The following is a 24955-nucleotide window of genomic DNA, read 5'->3' as shown; positions in this document are numbered from 1 at the left end:
GCTGTAAAACTATGCATCTGTCATGGTCTGATTCTACTGAGTCTCTCACCTGGTTTGCACCATATTGACTCCCCCACCCCAAAATAATTTAGAATGATCTTAGCATCTGGAGGCTTTATTAGCATTCCCTTTAGAGAACAGTCACACAAATGTAAATGAAATATTGACACATTAAGGAAACTGTTAAGACAGCAGGAAGAAAGATTACTATAGGAAAGCCTTTCAGGCTTACCTTATGGCCTTTTTAGACTGTCCTGTCACAGCTGCATTGTGGGTGGCTGGCCTGCAGAGACATCTTTTCTTTCGACTACGTCTTTGCAAATATTTCTGAAGGAATATTCCTGTAAATAATCCCAGTTATTAGGGACCATATCTGGCTCTCTGAGTAACAGAGAGAATCATCTGATCTACCTCAAATGTCTACATCAGGAGCACAAGAGGAACCATGCCCTGGTTAGGCAGACAGCCACTGTGCAGTTACTGTCAAAAGGTAAGTGCGATGAACATCAGAGCTCATTTCTTGTGCCAAGGTTTGCAAGATCTAGACTGTACAGCTAGAAAAATCTACTTGTCTTCTTTAGTTTCCATGGATACTTTTTGGGGGTTCTTTCTCTACCTAGGTCTCACCCAGAATATGAAGTGTAATTAGGAAGGAATTTTTGCTAATGCTTGAAAGCAGGTATCCTTACAGTGTGGAAGGAAAGAACTGTCAATCACATATAAAAAAATAGTCTAGATATTTACTAATTGCTTTCTCTTTGGCCCTACTGTGGCTAAACTTAAAAAATAAAGAATAGAAAAATATTTCAAAACTTACTAGAAATGCCAAACAAGTTTATCCTAACTTTGTCTAAATAAGAAATAACACAGGCAGCAGGATTTTGCCTGTATGAACAGAGGTGCTGTTGTTCTACACACTATTAGAAATAGAAATTTAAGGCAGATCTTTCTTTCTAACAAAAAAGCTTTTTGTTTTTTTATTTTATATTTTTTAAATTTTTAAGCAGGTTGCAGATACTATAGGTATATATGCAGAGTTTTCTGAGGAAGCTGAGTGTTTTCAAACAATTGTTCAGAGACCTCTCTGCAGTTGCCAGCAAGATTGGCTCTTACTGCTGTCATTCCCTTAACTACATCTACTGACACTCCACTTTTGTCTTCGAACCAGATGTCATCCATTACAGAGAACATTCTCTCCACAGGTGCATTAGTGTCTCTGTATGCCAAAACAAATTCAGCAAGGAGCAGGAGATTTTAGAATGTATGGGTTGTTTTGGTTTTTTTTTTTAATTATTTACAATTTTCACCCATCTTTCATTAAGCTTTCTGCACCCAAAACCCCATGACTGAGGGCAGGAGAGAAATCTCCAGCTGAAGGCAGTTTCATTTCAAAATTTATAAAGGCTCCATTATTTAAAAGTAAAATAAAAATTAATTTATCCTCCCTGTGGTTTTGGGACTATGTTCTAAAAGCTATCAAGATGAAAGATTCTGGTTTAAGAAAAAACTCAGATTTAATAACACTGACCTAGTAAACAAATGTTGCAGAGATATGTTTAGTACTGAAGAGGAAAAAAGTACACTTCTGAAAATAGGCTTGTGTAAATCTGTGTTACTAAGCTCAAGTAACTTACCCTAAACTTGTTATATACTGCAATGTAGAGGATTTAAGCCTCCATTACAGTAATTGAGGCTGCACTGCAAATCAGAATTAAGTCTATTGATGCACTCTTTTATCGGTGCCTTAACACTGGTCTATCTCCTTAACAAGCACAACCATGGTCATAACTGCATGAAAGTCAATGGGACTGGGTCTGAAATTTTCATGTCAAATGAGATGTGCCCCTGCTCATGCTGCATTGTATTGCTCATACATCTCTCAGCTTCAGTCTTCCACTAATTCTGCTCCTGTGGACTGTGGAACTTTAGGAAGTTTGAGCAGAGTAAGTTGAGATCTGTACTTAAACAGCAACTCAGTTTCAGACACTTGTAGTTTATACTAAAAATGCTGTTGTGTGGGATAGTATAGGAGTGCTTCCAGTCATGTTAAATCATACATTCAGCAATTCTTCCTGAGTAGAAGCCTATATATTCAGTGCTAATTACTGCTGACACTGCATGGATGCAGTTGCTGATGGCTGTAATATTAGTATAAACACAGTTTGTAATTAAAAGACCATGGGTCTTCCTATACAAACATTGCTTCCTGAGTATCTCATGCAATAAGGCAGATTTCAAAATCTACTCAGTATATCAAGGAAGAACCGAAGGAACACCTCAGGTGAAAGCATAGAGTTTTTAGATGTTCTTACCTTTCAAGTTACAACAGTATTTCTGACTTTTGAGTTTGGAAAATTTTAGTAGTAAATAATGTATTGCTTCTCTTCCAAAAATCCAGACAAATACTTAAATTCTACCTTTTCTATTCTTTCTTACAATATACAGCAAAAATTGGTAGTGCCACTAGTTTCAGACATTAATATTCCATAGCCAGATGCTTTTACCCTGAAGACATTAAATTTTTTATTTCCTTCTAGTTTTTTAGTCTTTAAGTTCCCTCAGGTATATTTCTGCAATCAGAAGAGACAAAAAGCAGCCCTTCTCTACCAAAGTCTCAGCTTTTCAGAAGACCCGGAGATCTTGGAGCAGACTACACGTGGGGCAAACCATGTTAGGTCTTCTGGTCTTCTGCAAAGGGGAGAGGAGGGACAGCACATATTTCATCTACTAATTAAGGCTAGAGGTATTAAAGATAACAGGAAGGGATTCTACAAGTACATAGCAAATAAAAAAACAGACTAGGGAGAATGTAGGCCCCCTCAGGAAGCTCTCAGGAGAACTGGCTACACAGGATTTGGAGAAGGCTGAGGTTCTGAATGACTACTTTACCTTGGTCTTCACTGGCAAAGGCTCTGACCAAACCACCCAAGTCTTGGAAGGCAGATGCAGGGACTGTGAGAATGAAGACCTTGCGCCCACTGTAGGAGAGGAGCTGGTTTGAGACCATCTTAAAAATCTGAACATGCACAAGTCCATGGGTCCTGATGAGATCCATCTGCGGGTCATGAAGGAGCTGGCAAATGAAGTTGCGAAGCTGCTGGCCATCATATTTGAGAAATCATGGCAGTCAGGTGAAGTTCCTGATGACTGGAAAAAGGGAAATATAACCCCCATTTTCAAGAAGGGGAAAATGGATGACCCAGGGAATTACAGACCAGTCAGTCTCACCTCTGTGCCTGGCAAAATCTTGGAGCAGATTCTCCTGGAAGGCATGCTAAGGCACATGAAAAACAAGAAGGTGCTTGGTGACAGCCAGCATGGCTTCACTAAGGGGAAATCCTGCCTGACCAATTTGGTGGCCTTCTATGATGGGGCTACAGAACTGATGGACAGGGGTAGAGCAGTTGATGTCATCTACCTGGACTTGTGCAAAGCATTCGACACTGTCCCACACGACATCCTTGTCTCTAAATTGGAGAGACATCAATTTGATGGATGGACCACTCGGTGAATAAAGAACTGGCTGGATGGCCGCACACAAAGAGTTGTGGTCAATGGCTCAATGTCCGGCTGGAGACCAGTAACGAGTGGTGTCCCTCAGGGATCGGTGTTAGGACCGGTCATGTTTAATGTCTTTGTTGCTGACATGGACTGTGGGATTCAGTGTGCCCTCAGCAAGTTTGCCAGTGACTCCAAGCTGTGTGGTTTGGTTGATACGCTGGAGGGAAGGAATGCCATCCAGAGGGACCTTGACACACTTGTGAGGTGGGCTGATGCCAACCTCATGAAGTTTAACCATGCCAAGTGCAAGGTCCTACACCTGTGTTGGAGCAATCCCAGGCACAGCTACAGGTTGGGCAGAGAAGAGATTCAGAGCAGCCCTGCGGAGAAGGACTTGGGGGTGTTGAGAAAATGAACATGGGCCGGCTTCAGTGTGCGCTTGCAGCCCAGAAAGCCAAACGTATCCTGGGCTGCATCAAAAGTGTGACCAGCACATCGAAGGAGGTGATCCTGCCCCTCTACTCTGCTCTCGTGAGACCTCACCTGGAGTACTGTGTGCAGTTCTGGTGTCCTCAACATAAAAAGGACATGGAACTGTTGGAACAAGTCCAGAGGAGGGCCACGAGGATGCTCAGGGGACTGGAGCACCTCCCATATGAAGACAGGCTGAGAAAGTTGGGGGTGTCCAGCCTGGAGAAGAGAAGGCTGCGTGGAGACCTCATAGCAGCCTTCCAGTATCTGAAGGGGGCCTATAGGGATGCTGGGGAGGGACTCTTCATTAGGGACTGTAGTGATAAAACAAGGGGTAACGGGTTAAAACTTAAACAGGGGAAGTTTAGACTGGATATAAGAAGGAAATTCTTTCCTGTTAGGGTGGTGAGGCACTGGAATGGGTTGCCCAGGGAGGTTGTGAATGCTCCATCCCTGGCAGTGTTCAAGACCAGGTTGGACGAGGCCTTGGGTGATATGATTTAGCGTAAGGTGTCCCTGCCCATGGCAGAGGGGGTTTGAACTAGATGATCTTAAGGTCCTTTCCAACTCTAACTATTCTATGATTCTATGATTATTTCAGTCTTCCTTGTGGTGTGAAAGAATACTCACTTTTTATTCTTGCTTCTAGGAGTCTGAGATGACTTTCAAGGTATTATTATTGTAGAGAAAAGCAACAATATTTTTGTATAATAAAGGGACACAAATTAATCTCCTCTTATAAGGAGAGTTCACTTCATGCCACTTAGATATGCAACTTCTATGCCTGGACTGGGAAAAAATCATGCGAAAAGTTGCAGGAATGAACTTGGCTCTCAGTGGGGGGAAAAGGTGACAGTGCTCTGAGAGCCCTTCCTGCTCCCAGTCTGCTAGGTTGGAGGGATATTATTGTTACAGCCAGGGGATGTGGACATCTGTCAGCTTGATTCCCTCACATGTGCAGCAACTGTGTGTGGTCCTCTAAATGAAACTATTAGCTATGCAGTTCTGTATGCATGTACCAATTCTGAGTGTGCTGAACTCATGCCAAGTATTTTGTTATGAGTGGGAGAAATGGGGATACATAAATACTATGAGAAAATAAACAAGTGCTTTAAAATTACTTTTTTTCTCAACTTCCTCTCCAAATCTTAAATTTATTCTTTTAAAATGAAAGTATCACTAGATTAACAAGTCTGTTTTTAAAATGCAAGCTTGTTTCACAGCAGCATGCTCACTGGATAATAATCACTGTACAAACAGCTGTTGTGAGAGGTCAGGGAAGTCAAAGAAGAGGAAAAGTAGCCACTGACATAAGAACTTGGGTGATCTCAAGATGCAGTTGGTTTAATGCACAAAATCTACATTACGAAGAAGATTGCACTAATAAGGACTACTGGGAACCAATGTTTACATCCAAAAGTTGTTATACAACTAAGGACAGGCTGCTACAGCCATTAGTATGTATCCTGTGATTGCCCAGGTATTTATGAAATACTTGTTGGGAAATTGTCAGCTGATGCAAGCACAAATATGCTTCATAACACTGAACTAAGAGATTTACTTTGTTAACTGGTTTAATTAACTTTTCAGATTAGGGCAGACTTCAAGATTACATTCAAAAACAGCAACTGTAAACACATGTACTTTACAGCATAAACCTTGCAGTGCCATTATAATCATGTAAAGCCATCATAATAGCAATGTCCAGTCTATGTGTAATGCCTTTTTGGGGTCATAACACACAGCGTGAAGTATTTTCTAATGAGGGACAGAAACACACACTCATCTGACTTCCTATTCCTGCCAAGATAACTACGCTACTTCACATGCTCTGCCACTTTTTTTGTTGCTAGATATGTAACAGTGTCATCTACCATGCTGTACAAGTAATATATGTTAGTTAAATGGATTTTTCTTTTTCAATTATCTAGCAACATTTTGTCAATTATCTAGCAGCTCACATTGGTAAGACTTGTCATAAACTTCATAGATCTGTCAGATTCCTATAATGATGGAACATATGCTAAGAAGACCCCCAAATCCCTTGGAAAAAAAAAAAAAAGGAAAGAAAAATCAAACATGTGGCCTAGACAAAAAGATATTTAATGCATGTACAATGAAAGGAATCTAGTGATTTTTTGAATTCCCTGGTCACAATGTCACTCTCTCTTTCAGGTTGTTGCAAGTAGTTCCTCTACTTTAAAAGCTAAAAGGCCATCTTCTCTCCTATTAGCTTTTGTTTTAACACAGTCCTTTTATTTTCCCAGCAGAACAAATCTTTTTCCATGAGCCAACAGCCTAGTGAAATTTTCTTTAACTATCTCTCAAATCTATTCGAATCCTTGATATTACCCTCAAGAAACATCTGACAATTTGTTTCTTTTTTCTTTTTAGATTTAGACAAGACATACTACTGAACACATTCTAAAGTTATTCAAAAAAGATCTTATAAAATCTTCTAGCTAGCCTGTAAAGAAATAACTTTTGAACATACTAAACAGACATACTAGTAATTTGGTATAGGCAGTCTTAGCAGAGTTTTGGAGGATGTTTTAAACAGATAATATGCCTTTAAGCATACACTTCCCCCCATTACTTTAATAAAATATACTTTTTCTTTTTTAATAACAAAAATAAAAGTCATACTCAGAAATACGACATACAGAAAGACAAAGAATTTATAAATATAGTACTAGTTTTACACCAGTGATATCCTTTGACTCTGGGTGAGTCAAATTAATATAAAAATGAATGTGATTAAGACCCATAACTTCTAATTATTGACACAAAGAATCGCCATCCCACCCACAAAATCTCTGCTACACAAACCCAAATGAAACCTTATCTAGATAAACATGGACAAAGACCTTTTGTTCTGTGTCTTTTCTGGTGTTACCAATAAATTGCCAGGCATTTTCTGACATATGACTACTTCATAATTCAACATAGAACATAAGACACCAGAGTGTCTTGTATTCTATGAGTGAGTGGGAAGTGATTTAAAAATTATCACTGGACCAGTGCAGTTATGTTCGCAAAGCCAAATTTTTATACTTGGACTATGTCAGAGTAGTAAGAACATGTCTAAAGAAAGAAAGGCCACCAACATTCCATGTATCACACAGACATTGGCCTGAGCAGCTCAGAGTGGAGGCTAAATATGTGGTGTTTCAGACTCCTCTTCTAAGGAGTTATAGTGGGGCCAAAGAGACGCCCAGGTGAGAAAGCCTTGTCAGTCATTCATCCGCTTTCTATTTTCTCCAGAATGATAATTTAAAGTAGGAGGAGAATAAAGTGCAAGAAATATAATTGCTGTTCTTTCTAATTGGGATAAAATATTTGGGATTTTCATATGCTGTCCCACAATCTTTTTTGTTTGTTCCTACTAAACTGAATTTTTCGTATCATAACACTGAGACAATCCTGTAGCAACACAATGAAATGCTTTAGTAGGGGTCAACATCCAACACTGTAATTAGCAGACAACCTCAATTTCAAACATACAAATATATATCTTTTTAAATGATTATCAGAGCAAGCAATGTTAGATCTGATGTTCAGTATTTTTCCCTTCAGGAAGTAGAAATTATTTCACAGAGGTCTGATCAAAGTGACCTCTTAATTCTTTATATTCAAATACTTTTTTTTTAAGGGGAAAACTCATACAATTGGAACCCCCAAAAGAACTGAGTAATTATTATTGGTTTTTAAATATACATTGCAGATACTTATTCTTATTTCCTCCCTCTCTTGTAGAGGCTTCTGCAACTTAGGCATTTTTCCTTTGCTTTTTATGTTAATGTTAGGTTGACTCTTACTTTAAAATACAAGTTACGGCAAAATAACATAATAGTACTCAGCCCTACTTTGTTAGTATTTATATACGGACACAGGTACTCATCAGTCAAAGTTCCACAAACCTGGATGCATATATAGACAACAGGGACCCACTACAGCCTGTGGGCTGAGACTATTTTAAAATAAACATCTATCTATCCTTATGAATTGATATCTAAATAACTCTCTATATATTTTCATAATTGAGTTGCAATTTTATAGCTGAAAAGCATTGTCAGTATATATGAAACCATATAGATTTTCACCTGTAGAAAACAAGTTTTATAAATTGCTTCAGACAGAGCTAGATTAATCAACTCCATCACCCCCAAATTAATTATACAGCAATTATTTTTTGATGTTTTAAATGTCTTCTGATTACGTCTTACTCAGTAATTCTCAAAGTGTCTACATCTTAATATGATTTCCGATGTTAGAACAAAAATTGCTGATTGTTTCTTACTAACATAACTTTTTCATGCTCTAAAGACTTAATCATCCATTTTATCAATTCTTAGGTAATGGTTCTAAACATCCCCAAATGGGCAAAGAATATTTTTACCTGATTTTTAACTAAATTTAAAATCTTGTGTGTTTACATACAGCCTAGAGAAAATTGACACCTATGAGAAACTTTTGACTACCTGTACAAGGTCATCTAAATATGAGGACATTTGCTCTCCAGGAAGCTTATTACCACCATTTTTACAGGTATGTAACCCTTTTGGGATGCAGAGGTCTTAAACTTTCAACCTCCTTCTCAGAAGAAAATAAAAGAAACATTAAGCAGGAGGTCAGTCAGGAGAAATAGAGACTTTAGAAAGAAAATTGTACTCTCAAGTATATCTACATTCCAGATAAATGGAGGGGAGACTTTCTACTATGGGTTTAGGAACACACCTAAGTTCAACTCCCTCTAATGGCATTTAAAAGGAAACTTACAATTCAACATGTACCTCCACCCTGACCATCAGTGGGTTAACCAGGTCTGTAAAAGAACTGATGAACACACTGGGACTCCACCTGAAGCATGCAAAAAGGCTCATTTACAAACTTGAGACAACATGAAAAGGCAGGGAACGCTGATCATAAAAAGTAATGCCAGGATCAATTTCAGTTCACTATTTGCCAGTTGGGGTGACAATTTTGTGGTTTCATGTGACAGTGCTGATTTTGCACATGGGTGGGTATTCAGAGGCCCTTTCCAGAAGGAAAGTCACCAGCAGAGAATTCTTATTCTAAGAGAGCAGTAGGACCTTCTGGGATAGGACTGTTGGGTCAGCTATGTCTACAATTGTGTGAATAAGAAAGATGAAAAGAAAACAAATGAAATACTGACTGCCTGAATTAGGGTCACACAGATGCACTACGAAATTAGACTTCTTAACCTTGCATTCAAGAACCAAACCCTTAGATTTTAGCAAATGAACTTTACATCATAAATTCTTAGACTCTTTAGAGTGTTAAGTTCTAGACAAGCCTCTGAGCAACCTGATATAATTAGATCTGCTTTGAGCAGAGAGGGTTAGTCTGGATGACCTTTAGAGGTCCCTTACAACCTAAATTATCCTTTGGTTCTGTGATTCTTCAAGCAAGAAATGTCTATTTGATCTGTGCTTATAAAGTGTTTACTGTTCGAGACCTTTGGGTGCTACCATAGAACAAATAATTAATGATCATTAACTGCAAATTTGTTCATACAATTCATATAAAGTAATACAAGGGATGGTTTGGTCAGCTTCAGATCATTTATTGGGTTCTAAAAAGGCTGTCTTTTAAAAAGTATCACTTCTTTTCTTGCATTCAATAGCTTATTAGATCCACAAAACAAACAAACAAACAAACAAAAGGTACACACCTATCATCTGTGATTTATTACAAATCCATGGCTGTTCCATATTTTAAAGAAGTTTTCTCACTGGCTGGCAGCTGAAGCCACTGAAAAGCGTAAGCAAGCCTCTGATATAAGATGAAGTTATTTAACTTGTAACCAGAGTCATCATTATAAAATAACATATAGAAGGTATTTATGACTTCCACTGAGACTGTGCAAACCAGAACAAGAAAATTAATCTCAACCATAATTTTACCATCTCTGCAGTGCTAACAACTTAAAAGTTATTGTAAGTGTAAAGACGTATCTGAATACTTATAAAGAGGATGATGGGACAACTCCTGAGCCTTGTACAATGGACCTTTAAAATTGTTCAATTAGCCTCTTGCAGATTTCTGCAGCATGGAACACATTGCCAAGGGGACAACAAAGGCAACACAGTAGCTTTTAAGCTGCTCCTTCTCACTATCAGGAAAAGAAGCACAGCCAGAAAATGTACTGCCTGCAGGAACCACCCACTGGGGCTATAGATAGGTAGCACGATTTAGTGCTACCAGAAATCACAGTATATACAATAAATGGCAAAATCTGTACCTACTTGAATTTTACAATTAATTATATACCTCTTCTTTACTGCTATTTTTCTTATGTCCAATTTCAAGGACTTCCGATGATGACAAAAAACCCTCCCACTGACATATATGAAAGATAAGCAGTGTGTTTGTAAACCCGTTGCCTGGAAATAGTAGGTCCAGAAATACTTGGCGCTAAACTTTAAATAAAATTATAGAAGTCTTTCAGCCTTTCTACTCTCACTGTGCAAATGTGAAAGTATTACAAATCCTGTTGACAGTTATTGCCGTATCTATTGGCACACAGCAGCAGTTTGAAAAGTGTTGTGCAGCATATAGCTAGTGCCCATTACCTGTCTCCTTATACTTTCTTACAATTTATTTTCACCCCAGCAGGCAGCACCTCACAATGCCATTAATTTGTTGGGCAGCTCATACTTTCCAATACAGCCTATTTTACAATGTGCTCTTATAAACAGCCTGGTGGTTTACCGGCAATGCATAACGGTGTCAGGAGGGAGGCTACGATTTAAAGGCAGCAGGTAAAAATAGAGTAGGTCATGGGGGATGACGCGGTCTGACTGAACCTCCTTTCCCTTAATTTGACTTATCATCAGCACAAGTGCACAAAATCACAAGACTTAACACCTGGTCTCTGTAATGCATGACTGAAACAATAGTACTAACAAACTGCTTTTTGGTGGCGTGGATGGATGCATGCTTTTGCTACACAGTATTCTGCTAACAATGTATTTGTTAGCAGATCATGGGTGCTTATATGAAGACAACAAATGGAGAAAGAGGGAAGAATAATAATCTTCAAGTTGACAATAACAGCAACTCTCTCCTTGCGGAGTAATAAGGCACTAGTAAAATACTTGCATGATCCCAACATATATTTATAGCTACACATACTTGAATTCTTTGGTTAAGACAAGTCTTTCCAGAGTGAGCGGGAAAAAAACCCAACAGAATAAATTCAGCTTTTTTAATACAACAGGCTGAACCTGACATTTTTCCTTTAATATATATGCTTCTTTTTCTGCATCTCTCTCTGTCTCATACACAAACACTAATTTTCTCCTGTAAAATCCACTTCTACCCCTAGTGAGTAATGCAAGTGGGTACACACCCAACCTGTGGTCTTACTGAGTTCTTCGTATCACCAATATTTTTAGAATATTTTACTTGTTTTTTCTTCTTAGTAATACTAGTGTGTACATCAACTAAAGCCGTCTCTCCTGCTGTTACTCAAAATTAAACTGCTGTCAATCTGACACCTTTTGCAAATACTCAAGGAACCTGAAATTTTCTATATACAAATAATAGAAAACTAGAATGGATCAGAGGATATGATTACGTGTTACAGCAGCCAAAAATGATCTGCTAGGCTATTCTATTTTTATTTCTGTACCTTTAATCTAAAGATTTTGGCACCTGGGGCAGGGTTAAATGAGCAAACAATCTGAGTAATATGCTATCAAACATTCCTAGGGAATACTTGTTTGCCATTAAACAAATTGAATGTTGCAAAATGGTTACTGCAGCTTTTTGTACAAAGATCACAATACAAAAAACATATGTGTAGCATCAGAAAATATTACTGTAAATCTAAACCACATATGCACATATCAAGTCGTATTTAGGATTTTTTTTTTTGGGGGTGGGGAGGTGAGGGGGAAATCACCTACCACATTCAAATGGAAAAAAAAGCCCGAAGCGGTTAAAACTGTCTCAGTCTTAAATTCATCTGGCCTTTTTACTTAGCTTGTATTATTTTCTGTGTGCTTCCAGTGTTTGCTAAGAACAAGCCAATTCCTTAATTCACATAGGAATCTAAATTACAATAATCATATGCATTCCACTCCTTAAGATAGAAAACACCTGTTGTAGTTAGTTAATTGCTGACTTTTTGTAAGCTTTTGGAAGAAAAGTAACAGTTACAAATAATTTATATCTGCAAAACTTCAGAGGCAGAGAAATACATGAATTATAAAGCTGGTATAAAACTCAAAAACTATGTTGAGACGTTAATAGAAGTTTTCACCTTGTTAATTAAAGAAGAACTCTGTATCAAAGCACCATAGTAGTATATGGTTATTTTATAACTGAGATGGGGCTACTTTCTTATTTCAGATGGGTTTACCACTTCTGCAATAATTATTACTCATGCCACGTAGCATTAGGAAATAAAAAATAAGATCTAGAAAAATATGAGAACGTATCTATTTACAGTGTAGATGATATACTCGATATATAGTGGAGATATATATATCCTATATGTATAATATGGATATCTCCAATATATATCCAATATATACTGGATATATAGATGTACAGATACATATGTTTATATGTATAGATATATATACACTGATAAATATATATTCAATATATACTGGATATATAGATATAACAAATTACATAATTCCTGCTGAAGTAGAGCAAAAGACACATATTTATGTGCTTACAAAACCTGAAATGTCAATTATAGAATCATAGAATCATAGAATAGCTAGGGTTGGAAAGGACCTTAAGATCATCTAGTTCCAACCCCCCTGCCATGGGCAGAGACACCTCACACTAAACCACGTCACCCAAGGCTCTGTCCAACCTGGCCTTGAACACTGCCAGGGATGGAGCATTCATCACTTCCCTGGGCAACCCATGCCAGTGCCTCACCACCCTCACAGGAAAGAATTTCTTCCTTATATCCAATCTAAACTTTCCCTGTTTAAGTTTTAACCCATTACCCCTTGTCCTATCACTACAGTCTCTACTGAAGAGTCCCTCTCCAGCATCCCTATAGGCCCCCTTCAGATACTGGAAGGCTGCTATGAGGTCTCCACGCAGCCTTCTCTTCTCCAGGCTGGACACCCCCAACTTCCTCAGCCTGTCTTCATACGGGAGCTGCTCCAGTCCCCTGAGCATCCTCGTGGCCCTCCTCTGGACTTGTTCCAACAGTTCCATGTCCTTTTTACGTTGAGGACACCAGAACTGCACACAATACTCCAGGTGAGGTCTCACGAGAGCAGAGAATGTATTTGGTTTTAAATATACACACATTATTTTTTTTTTAACCTGAATCTTGTTATTTTTTTCTCATCCAAATTTCAATGTTTAGAGAATGTGAAATTCTGCCCTAAGCTACAGTACTTTATTATTCATTTTTACAGATCTGATAGTTTTGGTGGAATTATGCCAAAATTACCCCAAAAAGGAGTTATGTCTGGTGCTAATGCTCGTGTATAAATATCCACATTTGATGCATAGCATAGCAAATTTTAAATAACAACTACTCATCTGCTGTATTAGTAAACTCTGAGTTCTAGGCTGACCACACCATGCTGTTGTCACTATGCTGAATGAGCTGCTGACATGTCACAGCAAGTTGTAGTCAGAGCAACCACCAACATGGAGGAAAGACTCAATAAAAGAGTTCATGAAAAGCAAATTTTAGCTTCTCCTGTCATGTACAAAAGAGCTTTACATCCTGAAAGGTGTATTTTCAAGTGAAGGTCAAGTTTTTACACAGATAAATACCAGCAAAAGGGTGCAGTACTGGGGAAAAAAACCCAACCAACTAAAAATACTCCAAACCAGGGCAAGCTGACCTGTTTTGCTATGGTGAATAATAGTATTTATTACTAATGCTGCAGTGAGTAGGGGGAAAAAAAAAACAAAAACCCCAAACCAACAAAAACAACCCCCAGCACCCCTACAAATCAAAATCTTTGGCTATTCCATTCACACCCCTTATCATTTATCACACCTTAACTAATGGCTGTCAGACAAGTAAGTACTCATTGACCTGTGTTAATAAGGTGCAAGACTCATGAAGGTTCCCAGCAAAGCAGAGTTAAACACAGGGAGTACTGTGGAACAGTCATATGAGCCTTCTGCAGAGACCTGTCCTGCGGTATGCCATAGGCTCTGTACAAGGTGTACATTAGGGCATATGTCTTAGTCAGACAGACCCAGGCTAAATTTGCCTCAAGTGCTCTAGAGGAGCCTGAGCTGCTCTAAGGAGCTGACTGAATACAAGAATTTCAGGCACATCAGCAAGGTGGTGTAACCAAAGTGAGCTCCAGCAGAGTACTGCATTAATACTCCTGGCACTGAACTTGGCTTGATTATTTGGTTGCTACCCTAAAACAATAAGTAACTTCCTACTTCTGAGTTGCTACTTAATGCGCCATCCCTCCCACCCTCACCTTGTTCTCTGTACAAACCAATTTACTAGGTCTTTTTTTATATGATATCTAATTTCACCTACTGCATTTAATGTCATAGGAGTTATATGTGTAAATCCCTGTACTTAGAGATAAGATAGTCCTTTATGCCGTTTTAATCAATCTTTGTCATGGGTATGTTACTTAATAGCTCTGTCTTCCTATAGAAAATGAGCAACTTAAGGGAAATGAAACTTTTCAAAGATACATTTTCCTTCTGGCAGTCTATGAAATACACCATAATTACCCTCTTTCGATGAATAACGTTTGAAAGAAAATGAACATTCTGTGCACTGAAAGGTATAATACAATGACAATCTCAACTGCCTTGTAAATAAAAGGAAATTGTTTTTCTACTATGATCTATATTGCACAGAAACATATATACATGCTTTATAAATATAAAACCAAATCAGAATATCAAGCCATTTTTCAAGGTCCTACTACTTCCTAATAACAATAAAATTGGTATTCCATAGCAACAAGGAATTGTACTTATACTTCTAAAAGATTCAAACTGTGTTATAAATTATGAACTCCATCTCCCAGGCTGATGGGCCTACTAGTATGAGTAAGGCTCTCTGCTGAGTACAGCACCTCTTAAAGGTAAGAGAGGAAAACATAAAGGTATTCAGAGGGAAAGAGTATACCCCAAAGCTTTTCTGCTCTGTGCATGTGGATACAGGAAAAGGTGTTTTTAATAGCACCATCAAATCACGACGGTCCAGCCCATGTTTGCTTATTAGGAAACCCGAACTATTTTGCACAGGTTGGTAAAATAAATGTTTGACTGCAGATCTTTCTTACAAACTAATGGGTATAACACACAATTTAACTAAATGCTTAGGGCAAAGGGCCCTTTACCTCTTCTTGATATCTGAAGCTGTTGTTCCAGTAAATATAGTGCATACAGCAAAAATAAGGAGACAAGGCCACATAACCATCATCAGCTAATATGGGACAAAAGCATTTGAATACCAATCTATCCCTCAGCCAAAATCCAAGTTCTGAGTTAGGAAAACTACCTCTCCACCAAGAAGTAGGAATTTGTTACTGTGGAAAACCTGTGACGTTTATTTCTAAATTCCTTTTTTTCTCTCTTCCCTCCCCAGGACCATTGCCTCCACAGAGATATGATACTGCTGATTAGTGGCAACACATCACAGCATGGAGCGCTCTTTTCCACAGTCTCTAGAGGAACACCAAAACCTGTGTATCAGTATCTAATGTATCAGTAGAAGCAATTTCTCAGTTGCATCCTGCCTCATGCAGGTCCCAGATTTGCAGAAACTGGTGCTTCCACAGGGAGAAATCAGCCAGGGTTCCTTGCCCTTGTTGAATTTGTGACCTCAGCAAAGCCAGAGACCAACACCTCACACACTCATGAGCTTCGCCATTCAGCTGCCCTCAGTGAGAGATCAGCTCCTGCTGCCTACTGAGTTCTTGCTTGAGATATGGAGGAAAATGCCTGGCATGGTGGCTAGTTACTGCTGTTCAGCAGAGAGGAGTCAATGCACAATGGGTGAGTGCTGCAACAAAGGAAATGTATATTCAGCATATCATTCAAATGTTTAAAAGGTGACAAAATAATTCAATCTAAACCAAAGACAGGGCAGGATATAACACCACTGAATACCACTCTATTTCCCAAGACCACCTACACTACAATCCCCCAACACATGTTCCCCTCCCTGAGTCCCTAGCACTTACAACTGTACTCCATGCAGAGTTTGCACAAACTGGGAAGACAGATCTGCCATGCTCCTTTCTGGTCAGGAGGTTAGTGACTACAGTGCTCATGAAAGACATGACTGAGAAAATTGGGGATGTTCAGCCTAGAGAAGAGAAGGCTGCATGAAGACCTCATAGCAGCCTCATAATATCTGAAGGGGGCTTAAAAGAATGCCAGAGTTGGACTCTTCATCAGGGACTGTAGTGATAGGGCACAGACTAATGGTTTTAAACTTAAACTAAGTTTAGATTGGATATAAGGAAGAAGTTCTTTACTGTGAAGGTGGTGAAGCACTGGAACAGGTGGTAAACGCTCCATCCCTGGCAGTGTTCAAGGCCAGGTTGGAGAGGGCCTTAGTTGACATGGTCTAGGGCGAGGTGTCCCTGCTCAGGGCAGGGGGGTTGGAACTAGACGATCTTAAAGTCCTTTCCAACACCGACCATTCTATGACTGTATGGGACATACCAGCACCAGATCTGTAGAAGACAGCACAGCTCAGCAAGGCTTATCTGGCAGAATGGTGCCTGGTTCCCATTCCTGCTCCAAGGACTGTTCAAATGTTTGATGAACTCTTGTCACATGAAGCACATGTAGAAATTTATCTCACCATTTAGTCAGCTGGAGCTTTGGTGTCTAACCTGGACTATTACCTAGGCTCCACTTACAATATATGCAGAGTCACCTCCAGTGAGCACTGCATTCTGCCTACCCTTATTTGAGCATGGGATAAGCATCTTGAGGTGACTATCTACCAGCTATAGGGTTGATTTTTAGATACTGACATTGAAGTCATCCTAACTTTAACAGGTCTCACGAGGAGTTGATTTACTGCAAACAACATAAGCTCACATAATTGTAACAAGAAACTCCATATAGAAATATGTGAAATTTAGGTTAACGCTTTAATTTAAGCTTCATAATGTTCAGAACAGCTGTAGTCCATGCTTGGACTGGAAAAGAAAGTCTGAATAAATGTAGGGTTGTTTTCCTAATGTTTAAACTTGGTAGAAGTATCTGGATTAGAAGGGTTAACTTTGCTATTTATTTATTTATTTATGGTATTTCACTGCCTTCCTAGTTTCAAGCAAGGACAGAAAATAAAGGGCTAAACCACATAAAAAATGCTGCTATTTTTAGAGCAATTAAACAAAATTTAGGAAAGAAATTAAAATTCCATACAACTATAATTTTTGTTATTTTCCAAGCAAAGAAATTCATGTATATAACTAAATTAAGGGGGGTAAAAGAGCCAAAGCATTTTAGATTCATGTAATGCCTAACTCATTATATGTATGTTTCCTAAATTTAGATCCTAGAAATAAGTTCCACGAGTTTTATGCTAGTTTACATTGAAATAGTAAGACTTTTCTGAAATTCTGAACTTACTAAGCTTTCTCAACTAAATGCTTTGACATACGTCATCAGAGATTAGTCTTACTTAAATAGGTAGATAAGCACGTATATGGACCCTCTTTCCCTTTTACCTTTTTTTTTTGAACTGATAGACACAATCTGACACAACCATTTTAAATTTATTTTACTGCTTTTTAAGGAAACGTGGTTTCTTATTTTTCTGATCTGTGTGTCAGACAAGTTGTAGGTCTTGGGTTGCTTGCATCAGGGAAAGAACACCAATGTTAGATTTTCGTTACAATTCTTTCATTACTTCTTCCTTACGATCACAGAGAAATGATCTTTTTTCCTTAAGTGTAGGAAGATTTGAACAGATGGCAGTCTCTTTGCTTATCTAACACTTTTATAGGCAGAATTTGGCTAAGAAAGCTGTCTTTCTTGTCACTTTTTCTAAAATAAATAAATAAATGCATCAACATATTTCCTCTTACTGTGTTCAGTGCTTCTTCTTTTCTCAGGTTCAGTGATCTTTTTCTGTTATTTTTCACAGAAATATGATCACTTATGTATACTACCCAGTAAGGTACTTCCAGCAGATATGCCCTGATTGTTTTGGATAGAGGCATACACCTCAGTTTTTGTAGAGAATTCCTGAGAAAGGACCATAAATGGTTTGCAAACTATCTCAAATGTGAAAATATGTTTATACAATCCTGTTATCCATTCTAGTATGAGCCAAGCTCAGAACAGTGTGTAATTATTATTTCCTTTGATGTCTTAACTGATCTAGTCACTGGTTATCATTAGTTAGACGTATTGCTGCTTCCTTGAATATCTGAGTATCACCAAATGTATTATCTCAGGTTCTTTAACAGATACTGTGATCAACTTAATTTACCTTTTTCTTCCTTTCTTTCTCTAAAATTAACACCAATAAACTACAACACTGATTACTAAAATTTGCAGAACCAGATTGTATCACTATTTGCTTTCATCAAGCTATATACGTATGTGCACAAAAATACCTAGCTAGGATTGTTGAGGCAGCAATTAAATGATTTTACTTAGATACTCTGTCTGAACAACATTGTTTCTGTAAACTGAATGTTTTAACATAGACAAGCTATGAAACAGCTATAGGGATTTTTCTTTATGGCAATGTGTTAATGGCTACATTGACTAAAACTACCTAAAAAAGATACAAAATAAGGGTGACTATCTTATCTATCCACCACATTATCCATATCATTTAATAAAAATATTATAGAGAGTTCACTATACATGCTTTGTATCATGTTATAAATAACCTAAAGTCTACCAATACTGAATATACACGGTGTCTATTCAGTGTGTATAGCATATATATTGTGTATATAGGACACAATTTCTAATTTTTTAAACTTATGAAATGAATTCATATTTAGAGATCTCAAAATTCATGATGCATCAAAATATTCAATTTAGAGAATTATAACCAGCAAGGAGCTTACCTGGCCAGGGTGTAGCTTATGAAAGACCCCCATAAATCAGTCTGATAGCCCACAAAGTTTATAATTTGCCTTGAGAACTCATTAGGAATCCCCTGGTTACAGGGAAGCTTGGGATAAGATTCTCTCCCTCCCCTGTAAAGTGGAATTTGACACTTAATAAAAAAGGTATTTTCTCATTTCTTACTACTTACAGATATTTTGAAGTGTCTTAAGGTTTTCACAGTTTTTGCATGTCCCCTGCTTTTAACTGTAGTGAACTGTACATATACACATTCCCAAATCTTCTGCATTTCCATTCAGAAAATCATAATGCAGTTATTTACAGAGATTTCCACATGGAGTTACTGAATCATATTTGTAAGTTTAGTTCATGCCTAGGTGCTGTGACATGAATTCACATTGTTTTGAATTAGTCTAGTAGTCTGGTATGTTACTGAGGAGTACCTCACTGCAGCTCTTAACAAGCTGTGAAGACCAACTTTGTAAGTAAAGTATCACTGTGCCTCATGACGTCTAAAATAAAGAAAGTATTGTGCTGAAATATTTATAGTCTGAAGGTTTCACCCATTAACAGTTCATAGGTACTGTCTTCAGGAAGGAGTCCATTGAGGAGACTGGGACTACTCATGTAAAAACAAGCTACATATATATTCGCAATAAAGTCTTAAGAGACTTTAAATTTTAAGAGATTCCAGTTCAGGACAGTCCTTTAACTGAACTTCAGTGAACCAAAGCATAACAACATCCATGACAAAGGAAGCCTACTCCACTGAGCAAGAAGGTTACTACAGAGATCTAAGAAAAAAATAAATTCCTTTTTGTCACAAAAGGTTTGAAAATTTCATTTAGTAACTCTGCGTGGAAGAAAATTTTGCTGTTTAACACTTAAGTGGTACATATATTTAATGTAAGATATGTTGTCATGATTTAACTTCTGTTTTGGATGTAATTTCCAAACAACAAGTAGCTCAGTTATTTACATTTATGTTTCTCAACTCATAATTTAGTTTCTATGCAGTATGTTCATCTTTTTAAAGCACTGATTTTTGGCATTTATGAATATCTGTGTATATCCAAACAAAAATCCGGTCCAACTAATTTTCAAGGATAGTTCACAGTCATATCTAAAATCTGTACTAGAAAAAAATTGATTGTGGATAGATATGTCATAGGTATGCACATACCAGAAGATTTTAAAATAAAACAACAAATGGAAACATTGCAAGTGTCAGATACATGAAGTCAAAATGCTAATTATATCATCCATTTTCACGAATTGTAACATATATCTGTAGTTATATTTTTTGCTAACGCACTGATTTTGTACAATAATAAATTAGAAATTAAAATTAAATTGTTAGGAAAAAAAGATCTGCTTTTTATCCTAATAACATTTGTCGAAAGACCCTCTACACTTCTGCAGAGGAGCCGAAATGAAAATAATTGTATTTCTTTCTATTAAAAAGATTAGGATAATATTTAGTACATTACAGCTGAATTAGGTTTCATTTCCAATGAGTTATAAGCTGATCAGACAAATATATTTTCAAATGTGTTTTATATGAAAATATCAAAGGCAGTTACTAGTTAGACAGAAATATGATATGCAGACACACATACCTATATGCTATCAGTGACAAATTTTGCTCTTTAGTGTACATGCACAACTCCTAATGAGGGAGTTGTGCATGTACAGTAGGGAATGTATTTAAATAGTGCACATATTAAATTGCTACATTTCAATATATTGTTTTCTAGACTATGCACATATAATTAGATTGTTCTCCAAGCAGATGTCCATTTGATTACTTAAAGTCCAAATTGTGGTCTGGCTAGCAGCCAGCAAAGTCCAAATTGTGGTCTGGCTAGCAGAGGGCATGGGAAGGGCAAGGAAAATACAAGTCTTTTTGTGTCAAGTCTTTTTGTATCAACAGGTGACAAGAGTAAATACGAAAAAAAAAAAGAGGGGAGTAAGTTCGGAGGAATACCCCTTTCCTGAATCATACAGATAAGCAAGAAAGAAAAGAGATCTGGCAGAACTTTAACCATTTTTCATGCAGTGATGGTCGTGTTGCATGTACATGGCTCACATTAGCTGATATATACAAAAGCAGGCTGAGGACAGCAGCAGGATCTCACAGCAGTTTCTTTCTCTTTGGAAGTCTGCAAAGTCCTCCTGTTCTGTTCTAAGAAGAAGAATGCAACATGCTCAGAGGCGACAAACTACCCAGAGTGAGGAGACAGCTTTTGCTAGTCCATGCAAGTATCCCTTTTAAGGGCTCACACTCTGAGTACTAAACTTCAATTCATGTATTTATGGTCAAGTTAAGAAAACATAAAAGCAGAGAGACAAGAAGAATAGACTGATACACAGTTCAAAAAACTCACAGTTGCACTGAAATTGAAAAAGACTAAAACTAAATGTGCATGCCACTCAGAAGTCCCAATAAAAGGATTAAAAACCACAACCAAACCAAACCCCACAAACCCCTGATACATATATTGATATATATATATCTCCATATGAAAACGTGAGAATGTTTGATTACTGTCTCCTAGGGAGTGCAGTGTTTAGTTGTCAAGTGATTAGATGCTTTATTTAGAATAAAAGGAACTGATAACCAAACAAGCAGGTATGTATTTACCATGGTTCTCAATACATCAATACCTATTTCTGTACCAGGCATTATTGTTTTGTAAAACATTTCCTTTAAACTAAAAAGTACAATCCAAATGTGCCTAAGGAAACAATCAGCTAAACAGTATCAGGCTCTTGGATTTGCTTGTACAAAGCTGGTAAAGGAATCATAGTGCTTTAGAAGTGACAGGTAGTCAAGTTATTTCCACAGTGGGTAGATACAGATTTATCAAAACTATCTGAGAAGCCTAGACATAACATTGATTGAATTTCTTTATTCAGCAATAATCTTGAATACTGATATGAAGAAGCATACTCTAACCTTAAGAGCCTAGCTTAGCTAGCAGAATTAAAAGACATTTCTTTGCAGTATAAAATAGGAGCAAATCAGTTGGTTTTCACCAATGTACACAAATGTACACACCACATTAACTTCTGAGCTTTACTTTGAGTAGTTTTAAGCTGGTTCCATGGACGGAACACCCATTACAGTCAGAGCATGTGACCTCCCCCCCATTTAAAAGGAATCCAGTTTGCACACTCAGTGTTGTAAACTGGAATGCAATAACCATGGATAACTCAGAAATCCAAGAAGCATACTCCTGTTGAACACTGAAACGCCTCTGTAGATGTAAACAATAATACTATTCACACACCCAGAGGTGGTTTAGTTGATGATATTGAGAAGTCAATCCCTGCTTTGAAATTGCCTTTTGGTTGAAGCTACTTCCATCCACAGTGCATATAAAGTGATTAGAAACTAAGTCATGAGACTAGTTTTTCTAAAGTAAGGTGCTTAATGTTAGCATTATGAACACTTCAATAGATAATGCAAGATCTTCCTTTGAGTCTTTAATATTTTAATTATTATTTTATTTTCTCCTGTCCAGGATATGAAGTGTAGCAATGCCCTTCTAATACAGAAAAAATAGTCTGTAGATTAGTATCAGCTACATATGCATCAAATACATACATAACTTTAATAATTAAAGGTGTTATAACATCTTGCTTCACTGTTATAAAAAGGGTGAAATGTCCCATCTCCCTATGTTCAGAAGCAACAGAAAAAGAAAAATTTTGGCAAGTCCATTATCCAGTAGCCTTCCTCCATCTCTGGAACATCAGGACATTATAAAAATATTGTAGTGTATGCAGAAGCTTAGCAACTGATAAGACTTACGCTGACAGTGTATTGCTAAGTTACTTTGAGATACTGAGAACATGTCAAATTGCTAAAACACACAGGAATTTTGAGTCCTAATACCTACTGCAACCTTCTAGCCGTAGAAAACTACTTTTGTCATCCAGATAAGTCAGCTGGATTGAAACAACAATACGTATTAAATAACTACGATATAACTAGTGACTTAAAAATTACTGCTGATGAAATGTAAAAACTGCATCTTCAAACCCAGCAAAAGGATCACAATAACATCAGACAGTTAAAGTCCTAATCTTTACTCAGTCTGAATAACGAGAAGCAGCAGCAAGACACTCTGAAGCAAGAGATACTCTTTTCCATAGGATAAAAAGTTTGGTTTTTTCATCCCTTGGTGTGAACAGAATGATGTTTTATAATCACTAGAACTTGCGACATGCAACGATGTGTTACAATGCATAGCATTCAGATCCTACAAAGTAGAATAAGATTGCTATTTACTGTAGATTTCTTCAGGAGTTATAAGTAATAATAAAATTCATGGAGCAAATGTGACAAATTACCAGGAAAATATAGAAGCCCTTGGAATGCCCATGGATCAGGCCCATGCAAGCAAGCTACAGGCTGTGCATTCAAGGATTGTGCAGAGCATCACAGTATAGTAATATAAAATGTATAGGCATCTTGTTCTTGCTAATCCGAAGTAATTTTCCACAGCCTCTGGCCAAAGTCTGTTAGAATCAGCCTATGATTATCCGCAAATTTTATGCACACTGACATTAATCAGCATCATAAATGCCCAGTAAGCATTTTCTGACTTCAAAACCTCCAGGTATTTCTAGACTGAGTATCATAGTAGCAAATGGTGCCACATGATGTGCTTAGTCTGCTTAACAGGTAACATCTGAGGCAAGTTAGCAAGTATACAGACTGCAATTGTCAGCACATCTTTGTTTATGCTTGCTCCAGTGCTTCCCATCAAAACAGCTAAATGCACAAGAAAAGAAATAGGGAAGAACTGTCTATCCTTTCTCTTGTCAAGAGACAATACAAGAGCAATTATACAACTGAGTTGACTGTATGGAGCCAGATAGCCTATAGTAATCTGTAAGCCTACCTTGGCATACAAACTTCAATTCCTTGGCATCTGTGACAGTTGTTCTTTTATCTGACCTCTTCTTTTCTGTCCGACGGTGGCTACGTCTTTTCTTTGTCTCTCCCCAAAGATTTGATCCACCATGCATGCTTGGAATGTTCAGAATGGCAATTCCTTCCAGAGAAATATTGATTAAGTCTAGCTGAATCCCATCACACTGATTAGCAAGGAGAAAAAAAAAAGTAAAAAAAAGAAAGAAAAATCAGAATGTTCTGCATATCAGATATTTTTCTTTGGCAGTTCATCATTCTTAACACTGTTAAAGGTTCACTCAATGTTTACACCTTATATCTGGAAAGGAGGTATGAGATAAGAATTAATCCTCATTCAGAAGGGAAAACATGATTCTAATTCAGCTCTTGACTGCTTAAGTGTGGCACCATTTGGTAGAGTCGTGTTATCTGATACCTATTCACTGACCCAAGTGAAATATATTTGCAGCTTCATTACAGCTATTAGCAGAAAAAAAAATATACTACAAAAATTTTTGTAGCAATAACTGGAGGGTTTTTGTTGCGCTCCAGCAAAATTGTCTGTCTCACGATTTTGCAATGACACTTGTCATTGTAACACCTGAGTCCCTTCCATAGAAAACTAAATATAAAAGTCCCTGCATACAGAGCATATGCAGCTTCACTGATGAGGTCTAAGCAGGGCCTAAGAGCACAGAACAACACACAGATACCAGTTCAATCTAAAGGCACAACTGGCACATTAGCACAGGGCTATAACTGACTAGTAACTCCTACTGGGAAGAAAGATTAGTAAAACTGGATTAAAAAAATGCTGACACAGCTACAGAATTTCTTATCCCAGAACCTCCATCAGCCAGTTCTCTGAAATGTGCATTGTTGCCAAAGTAAAACACAGGATATGGAGCCAAAGAAGAGGTAGTGCTCTAAAAGCTTTCCAAGACATACTGTACACACAGAAGAAATCTCATTCTATGGGACAGTTCCTTCGGTGATGGAATTAATACT

General features: G+C 37.5%; 1 protein-coding gene across 12 annotated transcripts in view; it reads right to left on the bottom strand.

Moving 5' to 3' along the window:
- The window catches only part of DGKB (diacylglycerol kinase beta), a 361769-nt gene that overhangs the window by 57167 nt on the left and 279647 nt on the right, over window positions 1-24955 (bottom strand). For all 12 annotated transcript variants that reach the window (XM_061469232.1, XM_061469231.1, XM_061469234.1 and 9 more), the window contains one exon: window positions 23937-24132. In XM_061469232.1, the coding sequence (XP_061325216.1) occupies window positions 23937-24132 (196 nt within the window). The remainder of the gene's footprint in view (window positions 1-23936; window positions 24133-24955) is intronic.

Source organism: Pezoporus flaviventris, unplaced genomic scaffold (genome assembly GCF_033815535.1).
Source record: "Pezoporus flaviventris isolate CSIRO_AGI_PZ_B2104156 unplaced genomic scaffold, CSIRO_AGI_Pfla_v1 ptg000055l, whole genome shotgun sequence".
Taxonomy (NCBI): domain Eukaryota; kingdom Metazoa; phylum Chordata; class Aves; order Psittaciformes; family Psittacidae; genus Pezoporus; species Pezoporus flaviventris.
The sequence above is the reverse complement of the archived record's forward strand: the minus strand, read 5'-3'. Positions and strand labels throughout refer to the sequence as shown.